The following is an 18,772-nucleotide window of genomic DNA, read 5'->3' as shown; positions in this document are numbered from 1 at the left end:
TTACTTTTCGGATAAACCTTGTAAAACTGTGTAAGGAATTACCGTCCCAAAAGTATTCAACAACTGCCAATACTTCTAGTCGAATTGCAGGTATCGAGGCACTCTAGCCCAGCTGTCATTAGAATGGGAACGGATCGGTGTTCCACTCTTCTCGTGTTTTCTATTACTGTATAGAAGCGCTTCGTGGAAGCTTGGTCAGCGCTAAGCTAAATCCGTTCGTGAGTTGTCACAAAATCCTTTTGCCTCAAAATCGAAAGTAAGAGATCTAGTGATCCCTCAGTAAGACTAACCTCTCCCTAGTTGTGGGCATTCTAACAAGCCAGGGCAATCGGCATCCACGCTTTGGGTTAATTAACTTGCGCATACCATTTGCAATAGCTGTATCGAAGTCGACGATGTACAAACATCTCAACACTTCCTTCTCGAATGTCTCACTGATCTGGTGAAAATAGAAATTAAACGTCTAAGCAAATTTGTACTGGTCACAACGCGCTTTGTCCAGACTCTGGACTGTTGCCAAAGTCTCTCTCTGCCTACACCTTCTTCCTTGCAGAGCAACTCCTTTATGGTATGGCGACCTACTTCACTGAAAGGTTGTACCACGCTGGTGGATGCTGCGGAGTGGGCGAGCTCATCAGCCAGTTCGTTCCCGACTATACCTCTTGACCGGGCACCCAGATGGGGTTCACATGGTTACATTCCGGCACACTATTCAATCGTTCTCTACATTCATGCACCAGTAACGATTTGATCTCATATGATAAGACTGTTTTGGGTACCGCTTGGCTCTCTCTAAGTATGGTTATACATACGTTCGTTGCGAGGTTGCTTTGCTTTGGAGGTTTATCTATGCACCGACTTATGGCAAAGACTACTGCCTAAAAAATGCTCAGAAAACTTCCCATAGGTATGAATCCCCGATTCCCTCCGACGTTTTCGAGCCGTCAGTGTATCACTTGATCGCATTATCCCTAAGCAGTAGCTGGATAGTGGAATTATTCTAGAGAGAGGTAGACAGATAAAACACAGAAAGGTACAAAAAATATAGAAAAAGGCAGATAGTTGATTGAGGTTGTTGATTAAAATCAATCTATCTTTTATTAAACGACAGACCCTTTCGAATATGTACGAAGGAGTGTCGGGTGTTTTTTTTACTATATTTTTAGTTCTTTCCATTTCGCATTTACGTATGTTTCCGAATTGTTTGAGAAAGTTAAATCAACGAACTCTGGAAGTCACCAACCAAACTAACCTAACTTTAACTAGTTAGTAAAAATAATATTCGAAGTCAATTAATCGATAAATATTATCATCCCTAACATTAGCTACTCAAATTTATTGTTTACTATCAATTAAATTTTTTTTTCACTCAACACAAAAATATTAATTAATGTTTGTTGTTGTAAATTCACTATGAATGATTACGAAGTTGAAGTTTACTCTCTTGTACTAACCACAATTCTTCGCTATATTTACTCAGCAATAGAATTATAATTGAGACAAAGTGCTTATCGTCTAATTAGGCACTAAGATAAGATGAAGAATGGCACGGTTTGCAAGATGTTTGCGGATTTGAACAATGTTGTATATACATACTATATATCAATAGAGCAAATGCTTCGGAGGCAAATCAAAAGTACTTAATTGTACCGAATAATTAACGATATGAAGTGGCGCGCGTGAGCTGACTATATTGATAAGCCCAGCTACTATCAATCAGTCGCAGGGCAATTAAAAAAAAATTAACAACTCAATATATAGCAATTGAGTATTTGAGAAGTTAGTCCATTAGTGGAGTTTGGCTGCGAAGGTTGTGATAATAATGGCAGTGAAAGTCTTGCGTCTCTTGGCGCTTTTATGGGTGACCTTTGAGTTCGCTGCGGCGGGCTCATATGAAGGGTAAGACGAATTGACTTTTCCGGAAAACCATTTGTGACAGAAAACTTAACGCTATTTTCAGCTACAAATTATACGAAATTGCAACGGAGACGATTGCTCAACGGAATGCGCTCAACGCGCTCGCCCAGGAGGATGCCGATAAATATGACTTCCTCTCGCTGAGTCGTTTGCACACGCAAAAAGCTCGTGTGCTTGTAGCGCCCGCACACGATGAGAGTTTCCAAGCAGAGCTGCGTAATCAAAAAATACCATTTGAATTGAAAAACACCAATTTTGGACGCACCATCCAGACTGAGGTGCTGCAGAACCGTATGCTACGGCAGGCGAAGCCTTACAACGGCACTGGTCGTTTGGGTACCGAACGTTACTACTCACACGACGAGATCAATGCTTATTTGGACGATTTGGCGGCACGTTATCCCACACGTGTATTCGTACGAATTGTGGGTAAGACCTATGAGGGACGCATACTCAAAACGATTACCATTACCAATGGCGATGGCGTTACCGGCAAGAATGTGGTCTTCATGGATGGCGCCTTCCATGCACGCGAGTGGATTTCACCAGCTACTGTAGTTTATGCTATCGGTGAATTGGTGGAGAATTTCGAGGCTCACGCTGAGTTATTGCAAGATTACGATTGGGTTATATTACCGGTGATGAATGCTGATGGCTATGAGTACACACAATCGGCAAGCGCTTTCCGTTTATGGCGTAAGACACGTCAACCGGTGACAGTGAACGGCACCACATGCTATGGTACCGATCCGAATCGTAACTTTGGCTTCCATTGGATGGGTAAGGGTGCCTCCTCGAATCCGTGTTCGGACATTTATGCTGGGCCGAGTGCATTCTCGGAACCCGAAGCGGTGGTGGTGCGTGATATTATGCATTCGCTGCGCGATCGTGGCATTTTGTATCTGACTATACACTCATACGGCTATGCGCTCTTCTATCCGTGGGGTTGGGGACCGTAAGTAGTGATAAATTTTGTACAAAAAAAAAAAACAAATTGCATAAATATGCATTTTTTTATAACCATAAAGAGAGCTACCCGACACTTGGGAGGATCTACACGAGGTGGCCATGGTTGGCGCCGATGCTATACGTGACTATAGCGGCACCGAATATGAGGTGGGCTCGTCAACAGCACTTTATGGCGAAGCTGCTGGTGCTAGCGATGATTATGCATTCAGTGAAGGTTTTACTCTATCCTATACTATGGAATTACCGCATGGTGGTGATAGCGGTTTCGATCCGCCACCATCGGATATCGATCGGTTGGTGAAAGAAACTTGGACGGGCATACGTGCTATGGGCCTGAAGATAACAACCAAATATCCATCACCAAAACAAACACTGTCGTAATTATATGTCGAGAAATATAACGCATTTTCGTAAAAGAAATGGGAATTTACCGTAATAAAATAACTATTTCGTATTTGCAAAGCTTTGAAATTCTTATCGGCTATTCTTTTTTATTTTGGTTCCACTAGACTTAGTGTATATGGTATGCACATTATAAATTTATTCCGCTACTAACCAGTTTATGGCCTTAAACTTCACAGCTATGAAAGGGTTACTGATAATGTCGGGAAGCAAATACATACTTTGAAATATAGTTAATTGTATTGTTTTTGTGATTTGAGTGGTGCCCGCTGTGTAAATAGACATATTTAGGTTAAGTTAGGTTGAAATTAGAACAAATTAAGGTGAAGAACATAATGTAATCTATTGTAGAAGCACTGGTGAAGTGAAGAAATGTATGGAAAAAGAACCAATTAAAAAGACTCGGTAAAACTTTCTCTCTGTTCGATAGATTTAATAATGATCTGTTGATTTATGGACAGATGTAACCATAACTAGATGCTTCAGTCACGAAGGTATTAATTTTAATAATAGTACGATTTCTATCGACAGGAATAAGTGAAATAATTGCTTCATTAGCTAATTGGTTAACTTGAATACACTTTCTATGAAAGCTCCTCTTTTTCTTTACAGGCGTAGATACTGCCTACGCGGTAATAGCCGAGATAACAACAGCGCGCCAGTCGTTTTTTCTTTTAGCAATTTGGCGCCAATTCGAGATACCAAGAGCAGTCAGGCCGTTCTTCACCTGATCTCTCCAACGGAGTGGAGGTTTTCCTCTTCGTCTGTATCCCCCCGCAGGTACAGTAGCGATGTTGTAGCCAAGTTGCAAGTGCGACGATTGTTTGTTTGATGACTGGACTCTACCAGACCCATTTGCTTCACTTCCTTATCCAGTCTGGAGAAAGCAGATCTAACGGCGCGGTTGTTGAGGCCAATGATGTCTGTATTAATCGGTGTACACTAGCAGCTGTATACTCTTACAAAAGATTGTGCCTGCTCGATTAAGCTCTACAGCTCGAATGATTTTCTCTAGCAATATATTGAAGAAGTCGCCTAAAAGGGAGTCGCCTTGTCTGAAACCTCGTTTGGTATCGAACGGCTCAGAGGGGTCCCCCCTGATCCTGACGTGGCTTTTGGTTTTGTTCGACGTCAGTTTACACACCTGTATTAATTTTGCGATACCAAATTCAGACTTAACGGCATAAAGGCAGCTTTTTTTCACGGAACGTCTTCTCCATCGTCATCGATTGGGGAGTCGGGTTCATCTTCTCCTATCTGCAAATGTGTCTCGCTTCCTTTTTCAACTTTCGGTATCTATCCCATTCCGTACGTTTTGTGGTAGATTGTAACGTTGCGAGGTAGAAAGTCTTGGATGATAGAGTCATGTGGAATTTCAAGCAAACGAGGAAAGTTCTCTGAGCGTTATTCACTTGGCAGTGGCCAGAAACTATTCTTATACATATGGTTTAAGCAGCTAACGATTTTCGATGTAAAGTAGGAAGGCGAACCATCCCTCCCCAGGGTTCTGCGCTGTGTTTGGGAACCTTCACGTGAAAAACAACCTCAATGAAAACGGAACAACAGCGTCGGAGAAGAGACTCCCCTTTTAATGAATTCGTAGCTCTATCAATACTTAAAATCAACGCAGATTAGAATTCAAGAGCACCTAGGAGCACTGTTCCGAACCCTAATATGATGTTGTGATATTAAACTCTTAGTATGTATAGAAAGAAATTCGGTGGAAAAGTTTTCTTGACCTAAATTTTGAATAGTTTTCACATAAAAATTTTGATTCGTCTTTGTTCAAATTTCGTTCGTTAGTTCTAACAGAACGATATCAGTTTTTGACATATTATTTAATTCTATCGGTTAAGTTTTCAATCGTTTTCACCTTTCCCTCACTCTTCTGCTTCTTTCTTTTTCGCGTCCTCAAAGTATATACATGGGTGAGCTCAAGAGATACACCACGCTTACTTAGAGATAATCGATATATTGCGTATTTATGAATGATGAGATTAAAGGTTAAAAGTACTAAAGGTTTACTGCCCGAAGTCTTGAAAGTATATACCACAAATAATACATGTTGGATCAATCATATAGGTTAGCGAAAGTGAGAGTAGGAGACAGGAAGTCATGTTATATAAACAAGGCAAATCAGTGAAGTTCTGTTACAACTTTATGAGAGAACGCAGTAACGCCAAAGGCTTGGAACCTCAAAAGATTTTATTTGAAATAAAAAACATTCAAAATTCTGCTTCTTAACTGTATATGCATGTTTTTGTGTCTCTTACAATTTTAAACCTAAATTTTCTTGGTTTCTTTCTTTTATTTGCTAATTTGTATTTTTCTATAACCTTCTCTGCCATCGCCTTTATGCCAATCCAGGTCTCAGAAACTAGTTCCTCAATTTTCGATAGTGGTGGATCGAATTGTTGGCCTGCGGACGGCAACTCCATGGTTATTGAAATGGGAATTCGCGCCTTGCCCAAAGCATAATCATCACTGCCACCCGCAGCGGCATAAAGTACATTAGTCGAGCTGCCCACAGTGTATTCGGTGCCCGTAGCAGTTTTAATGGCAGCCGCACCGGCACTAGCAATATCATCAATATCGTGCCAATTTTCAGGCAGAGCACTGAAAATATGTTCCGTTGTTAGTTTTTAAAAAATACTAAACCTTGCATGATGTACTTACGAAGTGTAACCCCATGGATAGAGCAAATAATTGCCGTACGAATGTAGAGTGAGATAGAATTTCGCACGACCGGTCAGCGAGTGCATTAAATTGCGTAACGCTTGCGTTTCGGGCTCTGAGAAGGCCGTTGGGCCTCTGAAAGTGTCTGCGCAAGCGGAATTAGAAGCACCGACTTCACCCCAATGAAAATCGAAGTTACGATTACCATCCGTACCGGCGCAAAATTTGGTCACCGGTTTACGTGTTTTACGCCACATACGTTCGCGTGTGTGACTATATTCGTAGCCATCGGGATTGAGAAGTGGCACAACAATCCAAACGTAGTTAGTCAATAAATGTGAATTTTGCTCATAATTCTCCACCAACTGCTGGATGACATACAGCGCAGCGGCCGGTGCAATCCACTCACGCGCGTGTATACCCGCATCCATTAGTATGACATTCTTATTGGCAACGCCATCGCCGTTAGTGATAGTGATCGCGTGCAGTTGACGTTTTTCGTATGAATCACCGATCGACGTTACTTTAACGCGGCTTGAATACGTCTTGCTTAGCTCTTCCAGATAGGCTGCGATCGCGTCATAACGCTGATACACGTTGAAGGAAATGCTACCAGGTGCCGCATTCCGTTGTTTGGGGTACATACTGTTTAGCTTCCGCTCAACTTCAACGCTTTGGCCGAAATTCTCATTTACGATTGTGTAAGCGATTTGTGACGTCTCCAATGTTTGCTGGAATTGCAGCTGATCTGCTGGAGCTACCAGAACACGTATCGGGAGTCCAAAAATACGTGGCAGCGTGAAGAAGTCATATGCCTCATTTTGCGCCAAGATCTCAAGGGTCTTTTGTTGTATGGCATTCTCAGCTGTGAACTCGTAGATTTTGTAGCTGTAATTGTTAGGAAGTACGTGGATATTTTAAGAGTCATATGTAAGAAAGCCTACCTACCTTCTTACTTACCCTTGGTAGCTGGTGAAATTAGCTAGAACATTGGTGCAACAAAAGGCTGCAATTACAGCCAATTTGAGGAACATTCCTTATATTTGTTGTCACTACTTTTAGTTAATTATTCTAACCGGCCGTTCACGAAACCCAACGATCAATTAAGTTTGCTAACTAATTTACTTTGCTTTTATAGTAATGTTGCATAAATGCTACACGCTCAAGTACAAGAGAGTACAAAATACGCAGTTATTTCGTATTCAATATGCGAGTGCACGTACAACACTATATTGCCTCTTGAACAATACTTCGATTAACTCATTACAGTACTTTGGCCCTGTTTCTGTATTGAAGAAAGGGCGCGCGGTTTGGAAAAGCGTTTCAAAAATCCACTATTACTCGTAAACTCAGAAAACACTTTTTGTTTTTAAAAACAGACAGCCATTTGTTTAGACAGAATATCATGTGTCTTGCGCTCCTCGATTGCGCTTTTCTAGCATTCGCACAGACAAGCTGGCGCTTGTGAGTCACATACCAACTGACGCAGCGCTGTCCACATTTATCTAACCTTTATGTGAAGTAATTTACAAGCTTTTCTTCAAATAACTGTACTTGCGGTGTGTACTGTTACTGTTTTTCCTTATCTCCCAATGTTGTGATATTGTTAATGAGTTGCTCTAATAAGTGTTGTGGTGCCTTCATAAATGCAGTATGCTCGTATTTTATTCTTTGAAATCAAGTTCTATATACATATGTACATATGTCATATTTGAAATTATGCGCGTTTCGATATTTATCAATCTTTACTTTCCGTTCTTCATAGAATCTGAAGTAGCGGTTATCTGTGAGAAATCGACAGTCTGTGATATGAAGTTCAAATCAATATGAAATTCTGACATAAATTACATATCGGAACTGTTTACTTGTCGATTAAGAAGTTTTATATAATATATGGCCTCTGGTAAGTAAGGTTTATCTGTATGGAATAGAAGTAAAAAATATAGGCCGATTTAGTTTTCGAAGAGATGGTCTGATGATTCTGTAAATAATGGACTCTAGTCGAGTCTTAACACTATTGGAGGTGGTATTTCCTAGGATTTTTGCGTCCTACTAAAAAATTTCGCATAGAATCCGTCTGTTCAGAGTCTGCTTTAAACTTAATGGTCATTCATACCATACATTTAAGACACACAAATGTGATTTTTCTAGGTAATACGAGGTATGACAATTAAGTAATGAGACTGATTCCATAAAAACCGTATATTTGAAAATTATTCTACAACTCTGCCATCCCCTTCAAAGTAGTCCCCTTGGGTAGCTATACAGCGATTCCAGCGCGTTTTCCATGCTTCGTAACATTTCTGGAACGCTTCGACTGGGATGTCCGCGAGTACCCTCGTCACGGCCGCCTGGATGTCCGTGACCAACGATTTTGTTTTAGGAAACAAAAAAGTCACAGGGTGACATGTCGGGCGAATAAGGCAGCTGTTGCAACACGGCGATCCCTTTAGAGGCCAAATACTGGGACACGCTGAGGGCGGTGTGGCACGGCGCGTTGTCGTGATGAAGGATCCAGTTACGAGCGATGTCTGGGCGCACCCTGTTGACTCGTTTTCGCAATCTTTCGAGTACTTGGCAATAGTAGACTTGATTCACAGTTTTCCCCGCTGGAACGAATTCTTTGTGGACGATTCCACGGCTATCAAAAAAGGCAATAATCATCGTTTTCACCTTCGACTTGCTCATGCGAGCTTTTTTCGGGCGGGGGGCGCGCGGAGACAACCATTGTGAGCTTTGGCGTTTGGGGCACGACTAAGAACACTATCACCATATACTCTTACAATTTTAGCCTACGTTTCCGAAGCCGTTTCGCCCAATCTGGCGCAAAATTTTATCGCAACGCGTTGCTCTTGATTTCGTTTTTCCATTTTCGTGACGAGCACTACAAACACACGTCTACTCAACTTGACGCAGCAGGCGAACTAAACAAGCTAGAGCGATGGTACATATATCAATGAAGAGGGGAGAAATGCCGGAAGAAGAGAAAGGAAAAGCATTTCAAGGTCACAGGTTTACCATAAGCGCGGAAATAAAATCAGTCTCATTACTTAATTGTCAAACCTCGTGGGTAGCTTATACATTTTTTCTGGCGGATTTATAGAAATACGTAACGGGTGATTTTTTTGAGGTTAGGATTTTCATGCATTAGTATTTGACAGATCACGTGGGATTTCAGACATGGTGTCAAAGAGAAAGATGCTCAGTATGCTTTGACATTTCATCATGAATAGACTTACTAACGAGCAACGCTTGCAAATCATTGAATTTTATTACCAAAATCAGTGTTCGGTTCTTTTCTTTTTTATCGACAAATTTTGTTCAGCGATGAGGCTCATTTCTGGTTGAATGGCTACGTAAATAAGCAAAATTGCCGCATTTGGGGTGAAGAGCAACCAGAAGCCGTTCAAGAACTGCCCATGCATCCCGAAAAATGCACTGTTTGGTGTGGTTTGTACGCTGGTGGAATCATTGGACCGTATTTTTTCAAAGATGCTGTTGGACGCAACGTTACGGTGAATGGCGATCGCTATCGTTCGATGCTAACAAACTTTTGGTGCCAAAAATGGAAGAACTGAACTTGGTTGACATGTGGTTTCAACAAGATGGCGCTACATGCCACACAGCTCGCGATTCTATGGCCATTTTGAGGGAAAACTTCGGACAACAATTCATCTCAAGAAATGGACCCGTAAGTTGGCCACCAAGATCATGCGATTTAACGCCTTTAGACTATTTTTTGTGGGGCTACGTCAAGTCTAAAGTCTACAGAAATAAGCCAGCAACTATTCCAGCTTTGGAAGACAACATTTCCGAAGAAATTCGGGCTATTCCGGCCGAAATGCTCGAAAAAGTTGCCCAAAATTGGACTTTCCGAATGGACCACCTAAGACGCAGCCGCGGTCAACATTTAAATGAAATTATCTTCAAAAAGTAAATGTCATGAACCAATCTAACGTTTCAAATAAAGAACCGATGAGATTTTGCAAATTTTATGCGTTTTTTTTTAAAAAAAAGTTATCAAGCTCTTAAAAAATCACCCTTTATATTTTCCTCCTAAAAAACTGAAATGTTTCATAAATTGGTGACGGGTAGAATATTTTTCGCTTATTACACCAACATCAATGTCAAAGGTTAAGTTAGGATAATCTGGTAGGCCAATAAGCCATGCATAGACCAGTTTGTTTCCTTGCGAGTCACCGAGTTATGTCTGAAGGTTCTATATGTAAATTCTGCTGCAGCCAGTAGTCGTCCCGCCCATTTTGCTGCGCAGTTTTCCGTGAAAATGTGGCAAGTTTAAGAAACGACGTTCAAGAGCCGACGTTGGAGTTGTTCTTCAAGCTCCCGTTATGCATAGCGCAGCGAGCCCCTGTACCCTGTTCATTAACTTCCGGTAGGTGGATTTCCGTACGCCTCTCCACCATACTACTGCTCAACGTTGTGCTTCTACTACAGTTTGATGCCCAATACTACCCCAAGGTGCTTGGTGCGGTCCTTGAGAGAGAGTTGTGTCCAATTTATAGAGAGAAACGTCCATAGAGGTACTTTTTTGTAAACGCAAGCAGATCCGTTACCTCAAGATTCAACCCCAGACACGTTTGCGATGCCATGTTCTGGGCTGTATTGACAGTGGTGGTCATAATACTGTTAATGTTCTGTGGACACCTTCCCGTTATTAAGATAGCAATGCCGTCCGCATATGCCACTATCTTTAGAGACTTTGTCTTCCAGATCCTTAGCAGTTTATTCACTACTAATGTCCATAAAAGCGGAGATACCACTCCACCTTGGGGAGTGTCTCTTCAAACGTCCTTGGTCATTTTAGCGTCGTTCCATTCTGCTCTTAACCGTCTAGAGGTCAAAAGGCTTCTGATCTAGCGTTGTATAGAATGATCAACACCTTCAGAATAGATACTGTTCAGAATAGATTTCGTAGAGACGTTGTTGAATAGTCCAAAAATGTCTAGAAGTACTCCAAGAGCGTATTATTTATATTCAAGAGTCCTTTCGATATTAAATACCAGTGTATGGAGTAAAGTCTCCACTGATCTGCCCTTCGTATATGCATGCTGTGCCTTGGGCAAGCTTCAAAGAGGGGCTGCGGCCCTAATGTGCGTGTCCAAGATTTTTTCTAGCGTTTTCAGCAGAAAGGAAATTAAGCTTATAGGCCTAAACTCTTGCTTGAGTAGGTTTGGTGTTCCTGCCTTCGATATGAAAACTACCCTAGCCTCTCTCAATGAGTATGGCAAATAACTGAACTTTAAGCATTCCCTATATATCGCCCTTAGGCATGGCACGAATAGACAGACTGCATCCTGCAGCATTGCTAGAATTATTACGTTCGTAACGGGAGATTTGTATGGGTCGAATGAGCGGATTGCTCATTCTATTTTATTCTCCGTGAAGATATATTCAGGAACGTCTACCGTACTACTCCTTTCGTAATGAAAAAAGCCAAGTCACTCATTGTGCGAACTTATATGGTGCAACAAACGTCTGAAGTAATGAAAGTATATACAGATAATGCACGTTGCAATAAACCACAGAAAATAAGAGGGAGTAATGTTTTTAAACAATGCCAAGAGGGGCAATCTGCTAAGCTTTAGAAATAAATAAACAATACTCAATATTTCGTTTCTTAACTGTATATGTATGTATGTATTTATACGACTTAAATTTCAAACCTGAGTTTTATTGATTAATTTTCTTCATCTACTAATTTGTATTTTTCTATAATTTTTTCCGCTATAGCCTTAATTCCAATCCAGGTTTCAAAAGCTAGTTCCTCAATTTTCGATAGCGGTGGATCGAATTGTTGACCAGCAGACGGCAATTCCATTACCATAGGCACTGGAATTTTTGCTTTGGCCAAAGCATAATCAAGACTGCCACCAGAAGCGGGATAGAGTACATTTGACGTGCTGCCTACAGTGTAATCGGTGCCCGTAGCTGTTTTAATGGCAGTCGCACCGGCACGAGCAATATCATCAATGTCGCGCCAATTTTCAGGCAGCTCACTGAGAATACATTTGTTTGTTAGTGTTTAAAAATAACTAACTTTGCGTTTGTACTTACGAAGTGTAACCCCATGGATAGAGTAAATAGTTGCCGAAAGAATGTAGAGAGAGATAGAATTTCGCCCGACCGGACAACGAGTGCATCAAATCGCGTAACGCCTGCGTTTCGGGCTCTGAGAAGGCAGAAGAACCGCTAAAAGTGCTCGCGCAAGCATGACTAGAAGTAGCGATTTCACCCCAATGAAAATCAAAATTACGATTACCATCCGTACCGTCGCAAAATATGGTCACAGGTTTACGTGTTTTACGCCATAGACGGTCACGTGTGTGACTGTATTCGTAGCCATCGGGATTGATGAGCGGCACAATAATCCAATCGTAATTGGCTAATAAATGTGAATTTTGCTCATAATTCTCCACCAACTGCTGGATGACATACAGCGCAGCGGCCGGTGCAATCCACTCACGCGCGTGTATACCCGCATCCATTAGTATGACATTCTTATTGGCAACGCCATCGCCGTTAGTGATAGTGATCGCGTGCAGTTGACGTTTTTCGTATGAATCACCGATCGACGTTACCTTAACGCGGCTTGAATACGTCTTGCTTAGCTCTTCTAGATAAGCTGTGATCGCGTCATAACGCTGATAGACGTTGAAGGAAATGCTACCAGGTGCCGAATTCCGTTGTTTGGGGTACATACTGTTTAGCTTCCGCTCAACTTCAACGCTCTGTCCGAAATTCTCATTTACGGTTGTGTAAGCGATTTGTGACGTCTCCAATGTTTGCTGGAACTGCAGCTGATCCGCTGGAGCTACCAGAACACGTATCGGGAGTCCAAAAATACGTGGAAGCGTGAAGAAGTCATATGCATTATTTTGCGCCAAGTTCTCAAGGGTCTTCTGTTGTGTGGTATTTTCAGCTGTGAACTCGTAGACTTTGTAGCTGTAATTGTTAGGAAGTACGCGGATACTTTTAAAGACATATGTATGAGTACTTTATGGGTCTTACTTACCCTTCATAGCTTGTGAAATTCGCTAGCGCGTTGGTGCAACACAAGGTTGCAATTACAGCCAATTTGAGGAACATTCCTTATTTTTGTTGTCACTACTTTTGGTTAATAATACTAACCAGGCGTTCACGAAGCCGAACGATCAATTAAGTTTGCTAACTTTTTTATTTTGCTTTTATAGTAACGTTGTATAAATTCCACAAGCTCAAGTACAAGAGAATATATAATACGCAGTTACTTAGAATTCAATATGCGGGTGCACGTACAACACTAAATTGCCTCTTGAACAATTGTTCGATTAACTCATTACAGTACTTTGGCCATGTTTCTATATTAAAGAAGGGGCGCGCGATTTAAAAAATGTCTTGAAAGTCCACTATTATACTCAGACAACAGTGCTGAAAACTTCTTGGGGAGTGCTTACAACAAGCAATTTATTTGTTTATACAAATGGTTAAGGGGCTTTGAAATTACTAAATTGTCTTTGGGTTATACCGAAGATGGTAAAATGCCATGATCTCTTAGTGATTCTGACATTCTGCATCCAGGGAATTGCCAACAGTTCACTGTCTTATTAGAAGACATCTCACCAGACTGGGAATATCATGCAACGACTATTGTAGAAGCAGCCAAGAGATAAAAAAACTGAGACATATATGCTGCTAATTGTAACTAAAGGACAACCCTTTAAAAGTGAGAACGAGTTGCTTATGAGTTTTAAGGAGACTCTAAACAGATGGTGTTCCTGTTTCATCAGAGAAACGTTATTTTATAGTGGCAATCTCAGCCTTCTTTAATCACTACGCAATGGTGACAGCTTTCTTTAGTTGCTGTGATCTCTGCTTGGAAGACACTGCATTTCCACTGGTCTGGTAGTTGGAAGAAGATTCTGGTATACAGGATTTGTCCGGAAAGTGGTAGGACTAATTTTCTTCCGCCACAACCGTACTTCGGAGCGTGTGCGCACTAACTGGATTCGGTAGAATGTGTGCCTAGCTAACGAATGAGCGGATGGTCAGTTGTCTCAAGGACAAATATTTTCGCGCGACGTGTTTCTGTGCGTGATGCAAACCGAAAATGCGGCGTTCGTTAGAGCAGAGGTGCGCGATTTAATTCTGTGTGAAACTCGATAAATCAGCGACAGAGACGTATGATCTGATCAAGCAGGCTTACCTAGATGTTGCTTTAGCAAGAAGTGATGTGTTCCTTTTTGGAGGGCCGGAAGAGGTCGCTGATGAATTAGCAAATCCAAAGTGAAAACGTTGCGCATTGTCTTTCTTGACATCAAAGGCATTGTCCACCATGAATTTATTCCTTCTGGATAAACTGCCAACGCCTAGTTTCACGTGGAAGTCCTTAAGAGACTCAAACGAAGGGTTAATCGGATCCGACAAGACATCGCAGTCGATTGGAAGTTGTACGACAACGACCCGGCTCACACCGCCTTCTTGTGAACAGCTACCTAACCGAGGCCTGCATCCCAACGCTTTCGCAGCCGCCCTACAGTCCAGATGTGGCCCTGCGGACTTTTTTGTTCCCTTGCCTGAAAAGGGCAATGAAAGTACTTAGATGGTTTCAATGATTGGAAATCGCGGTGGCAGCACTGCATCAACGCAGAAGGAGCTTATTTTAAAAGTTTTTAAAGAATTGTAACGATTAAATCGACTCAGTCCTATTACTTTTCGAACAAACCCTGCATAGTTTTATTGAAAAAAACCGCCTTCCACTTGATTATTAAGTTTGGACGCGACTGTATAGATACTTATATTGCGTCTTTGTTTACTTCATCTCTATCCCACGCCTGTCTGGAAGGGAAGGAAATATTGAGGAACCGAATCTAAGTTTAATTCTAAAGGATTACCAAAATCCGTGGCATTGGGTAAAAACGGAAACTTGCTTTGTAGCGAACATTCTTCAGAGCAGAAAATATATTTTTATTTATAGATAACGACTACCTTCAATGTTAAACCAAGAAAAATTTAGTACTATGACGCAAGTATTATCAAATTGGAAATTTCAGATTTCTTCTTAATTTCTTGTCCTTCCATGTTTTGAATTAAAGAACTTTTAATGTACAATTTACATTACATAGAAATAATAATAAAAAAATACAAGCAATTTCAAAAAAACGAATATGTTTAATTAAACGGAACTCTCATTAGAGCATTGTCATTGTTTGCCGAAATTATTTGCATAAAATGTGGGTTAAATGTGTAAGAACTAATTACTGCCATTGCTTGTAAGCTTTGCTCCCCTACACCCACATGCACACATACACTTATGTACGTGTCATGCACAAAATTTCCATACGCACACAAAAATAGTTGGCAAGCCTGTCTAAATGCTTTCGTTGTTAGTCAAATGACAAAAGAACAATAGGCTGGCAAAAATATTACGGAACTTTCAGAACAGTTGAGCAAAAAAAAACCAAAACAAAAAAAATAGAAATAAAAGTTATAAATCAGAGAAAAGACTGTGAGCATTGTGCTCGGAGAGTGTTTTATGTGTTTCTGAATGTGAAAATATGAAAATTAAACTATGCGAGTGCACAAACACATACTTTTGTGGGGGAGTGTGCATAGATAATACATAATTTTAATATTTAATGTTAGGCCAAAGGAAGCATAAATGGTGAAGGGTTTAATATATGACATTTCTAAAAACTATAGTTTATTTTCATACCAATTTATCCGTCACTAATTAGAAGGACTGTAGAATTTTTAATAATCTGGAAGAGAACAGCAAACAATTAGCTTGGCAGAAAATTTGAGTAAACATGTTGAAATTAAAAGTTAGAGACAAAAATGTCAGAGAATATAGAGTAAATATTCAACATTTTCCAAAAATCAAAACATGAAAAGTTAGACTGATTTATAAATATTATATTAGAAGCTTAATATGATGAACATTTTTCGATTCTCATGGGAACAGTGAACGGTAAAGATAAAAAAATTTGAGCGAAGGCTACGAAGCTATGTTAAACTACGAGAATGTCAAAAATAATTACGAACATTTCTTTTGGGTCGTTCACTATATAACGGGTAATCCAAGTAGAGGTACTTTCTTTGGCAAATCTCCCTTGTTCAGCATTATTTGGTATTTCATCATGAATAGACTTACATGTACAAATCGTTCAACTTTATTTCGCAAACTCACGTTCTGTAAAGAATGTGATATGCGCGCTTCTCCCAACTAAGATTCAATATAATAGGTCTACTGAGCATACTATTCCCAACACCATACCCCTTCTTTAGACCCAACGCCCCTTATTGGATAATATTCAACCGAATAGACCACGTTCAGCACGCAGTGAAGAAAATATAGCAGCAGTAGCTGGGAGTGTACACGAAGACCGTGAAAGGTCGATTTGACGCCATTTGCAATAACTCGGATTGACATATGGAACACCTTCGCACGTTTTATTTCGAGATCTTAAACTGAAAGCGTACAAAATACAGCTTGTGTAAGAACTGAAGCCGTTCGACCTTCCCAAGTACCATCGCTTCGCTCTATTGGCTCTTGAAAAGTTCCAGGAAGATCTGACGTTTTCGGGCCAATTTTTGTTTAGCGATGAGACCCATTTTTGGCTCAATAAGTGCATAAAAAAGCACCGAAGAGATTCAAGAGCTACTATTTTCCTCAGAAAAATCAACGGTTTGGTGTGGTTGGTGTGCCGGTGTAATCATCGGCCCATATTTCTTTAAAAACGATGCCGGTGATAATGTAACCATTAATGGCGAGCGTTATCGCGCCATGATAACCGACTCTTTCATGTCTGAAAATGAAGCTCGTGATCTCGGTGACATTTGGTTTCAACAGGACGGTACCAAGTCTGGAGAAACTGGTGGGTGTGGTAGCACATCCCATTCAAGTTGCAAACGCTTTTGGCGAGTCATCAAGCTTCTATGAGGTGTTGCATTATCCTAGTGGAACATTGTTCAATTCTAGCTTCTTCTGTTTGAGTGTATCAAACTATTTGTCCAGCTGATAACAATACACTGCAGAATTTATGGTGGTATTTTCTGTGAAAATCTCAAAATATACGACCCTTTTTTGTGATACTCAATCTTCGAAGTAGTTTGAGCTGGTTCATCCTTTTTTGGGACAGGATCTCTTACATTTTTATAAGAAGCACAGTTTTTTCTAACAAGGCGCTACAAAAATGGATCACTTTTTTGACGTTTGATAAGCAAATCACAGTCTTTAAAGCGACAAATCGAATATCTTTCTGAGGAACCCAGATGCCAGGCTTCGAAGTTAATCCTACACATTACGGGGACTTGTAAACCTTCGCGTTACATAAATTTAATCTTTCAGCAATCTCTTTCGTTGTTATTCGACGATTTGCATGGGCCAACAACTTTATTTTATCTACCATGGCTCCGAGAGTACTTCCAGAACGTGGTGTATCCTCAAGCTTGAAATTGCCGGAAAGAAATTTTACAAATCAATTTTGGAATAGGCTTCTTGGGAAGCAAAATACGTGTGCAATTTTTTTTATCAATATCTCAAAAGCTTGGGAACTAGTTCGCATATATAAAGGCAGAGAGACGAAAAATAAATAAACAGACTAATAGACAGACTTAAATCAACACCGGCCATCACGAAAGAATAGAAAGCTAGGAATAAGGTGATTGCAGAAGTGAAGATATTCCTCCTACGATTAGCACATTCTTAACTAGATATTAAACAATCAGATCAATGATTTTTATACTTTGGTTTAGGGTTCAGTTTTATTTGTCTGCTTTTGAATATTTTTTTTAATTTTTGTGAAAAATAGCATAAATGGCAACCCTGAAAAGGCAGCAATTAAAATAAAAACTGCACACGCAAATGCTAAGCCGAAATGCCAATAACGGCAGTGTATGAAAACTTCTGCGCAACAAAAAAACAAAACAACAACAAAATATAGAAATATTAAAACAATAATATGACATAACGGCGCAAAAGAACAAAAGTGTTTTCATTTATTTTATTTAGTATTATATTTTTTTGCGTAAAAAGTGGAGCAAAACTTCGAATTCTGTTTGCAGTCACGTGCAGTTGAAAGCCATTTGTAAAAAGTTTTGCCCTTTATTACGCCATTTGGTCGGCTGGTTGGTTAGCCCGGTCGATTTGTTGACTGTTTGTTTGACTTACTGGCAGCGCAGCGGCGTGCGGGGCGTTGTAAGCCACCGGCTGACTGCCGGCGCCGGCTTGGCTGCCAAAGCAGTTTGCATTTATCTGCCGATCGTACGCTCAATGCGTTCTCCGGCCGCGCTCTGCGCTGTCGTTTTGCACATATTTTCAATTTGTAGTTGTTTTTGCATACTTGTTCCTTTTAGCTTTTGAAATTCACTACATTTTATGCTCATAAATAGTTTTCGAAATAAAGTCAAACAATAAGCCAGCAAATGGTAGACGAAACAAAACGCTTTTTATGCTGGTAATGAAGAGCTGGACGTGTGGATGGCTCATATTTGGTCAAAAACGACTGCGACCACTGTTTTGCTCTTTTAACCACTTTCCGGAAGTGCTTCATTTTTTAAAGTGCAAGAGAATAGAATTGGTCTATTAGTGAATTGGCACAAAGTGAATGACGAAATTCAAAATGGGGTTAACGATTAAAGTTAAGGAAAATCAGCTCATATTAAGCCCATCAAAGTTATAAGAAACGTTGTTGGAACATGCAAATTTGCTAAGCAAAAATTTTTTATATAAAAAGTAATACTCGTATAATAGTATAAGAGTAATATTAAATTCTACTAAAGATAATGTGGTTATTAAAAGGCTTCCAGA

General features: G+C 40.3%; 3 protein-coding genes across 3 annotated transcripts; 1 reads left to right on the top strand and 2 right to left on the bottom strand.

Moving 5' to 3' along the window:
- The first annotated feature begins 1,740 nt into the window (after window positions 1-1,740).
- Window positions 1,741-3,357, top strand: LOC105230591 (carboxypeptidase B). The gene is made up of 3 exons (XM_049457553.1): window positions 1,741-1,899; window positions 1,961-2,872; window positions 2,946-3,357. Exons 1-3 carry the CDS (start codon window positions 1,823-1,825, stop codon window positions 3,265-3,267), a joined length of 1,311 nt encoding a protein of 436 aa, XP_049313510.1. The 5' UTR covers window positions 1,741-1,822; the 3' UTR covers window positions 3,268-3,357.
- A 2,076-nt stretch (window positions 3,358-5,433) lies between these two features.
- Window positions 5,434-7,080, bottom strand: LOC125778663 (carboxypeptidase B). Its single transcript, XM_049457558.1, has 3 exons — window positions 6,925-7,080; window positions 5,965-6,852; window positions 5,434-5,904 (listed from the first exon to the last, which is right to left on the bottom strand). Exons 1-3 carry the CDS (start codon window positions 6,996-6,998, stop codon window positions 5,529-5,531), a joined length of 1,338 nt encoding a protein of 445 aa, XP_049313515.1. The 5' UTR covers window positions 6,999-7,080; the 3' UTR covers window positions 5,434-5,528.
- Window positions 7,081-11,593: 4,513 nt separating this feature from the next.
- Window positions 11,594-13,156, bottom strand: LOC105230608 (carboxypeptidase B). Its single transcript, XM_011211491.3, has 3 exons — window positions 12,998-13,156; window positions 12,040-12,927; window positions 11,594-11,981 (listed from the first exon to the last, which is right to left on the bottom strand). Exons 1-3 carry the CDS (start codon window positions 13,069-13,071, stop codon window positions 11,663-11,665), a joined length of 1,281 nt encoding a protein of 426 aa, XP_011209793.2. The 5' UTR covers window positions 13,072-13,156; the 3' UTR covers window positions 11,594-11,662.
- Between the last annotated feature and the right edge of the window lie 5,616 nt (window positions 13,157-18,772).

This window comes from Bactrocera dorsalis, chromosome 5 (assembly GCF_023373825.1).
Source record: "Bactrocera dorsalis isolate Fly_Bdor chromosome 5, ASM2337382v1, whole genome shotgun sequence".
NCBI classification, from domain to species: Eukaryota; Metazoa; Arthropoda; class Insecta; order Diptera; family Tephritidae; genus Bactrocera; species Bactrocera dorsalis.
This window is presented reverse-complemented; position numbering and strand designations above follow the sequence as displayed.

Bases quoted from the DNA above. Each gene is read 5' to 3' on its own strand.
- LOC105230591 (XM_049457553.1), top strand. From the start codon at position 1,823: ATGGCAGTGAAAGTCTTGCGTCTCTTGGCGCTTTTATGGGTGACCTTT. The intron at 1,900-1,960 runs GTAAGACGAATT...CGCTATTTTCAG, and splicing joins GCGGCGGGCTCATATGAAGG to CTACAAATTATACGAAATTG. The intron at 2,873-2,945 runs GTAAGTAGTGAT...ATAACCATAAAG, and splicing joins TATCCGTGGGGTTGGGGACC to AGAGCTACCCGACACTTGGG.
- LOC125778663 (XM_049457558.1), bottom strand. From the start codon at position 6,998: ATGTTCCTCAAATTGGCTGTAATTGCAGCCTTTTGTTGCACCAATGTT. The intron at 6,853-6,924 runs GTAAGTAAGAAG...TAACAATTACAG, and splicing joins AATTTCACCAGCTACCAAGG to CTACAAAATCTACGAGTTCA. The intron at 5,905-5,964 runs GTAAGTACATCA...ACATATTTTCAG, and splicing joins TATCCATGGGGTTACACTTC to TGCTCTGCCTGAAAATTGGC.
- LOC105230608 (XM_011211491.3), bottom strand. From the start codon at position 13,071: ATGTTCCTCAAATTGGCTGTAATTGCAACCTTGTGTTGCACCAACGCG. The intron at 12,928-12,997 runs GTAAGTAAGACC...TAACAATTACAG, and splicing joins AATTTCACAAGCTATGAAGG to CTACAAAGTCTACGAGTTCA. The intron at 11,982-12,039 runs GTAAGTACAAAC...ATGTATTCTCAG, and splicing joins TATCCATGGGGTTACACTTC to TGAGCTGCCTGAAAATTGGC.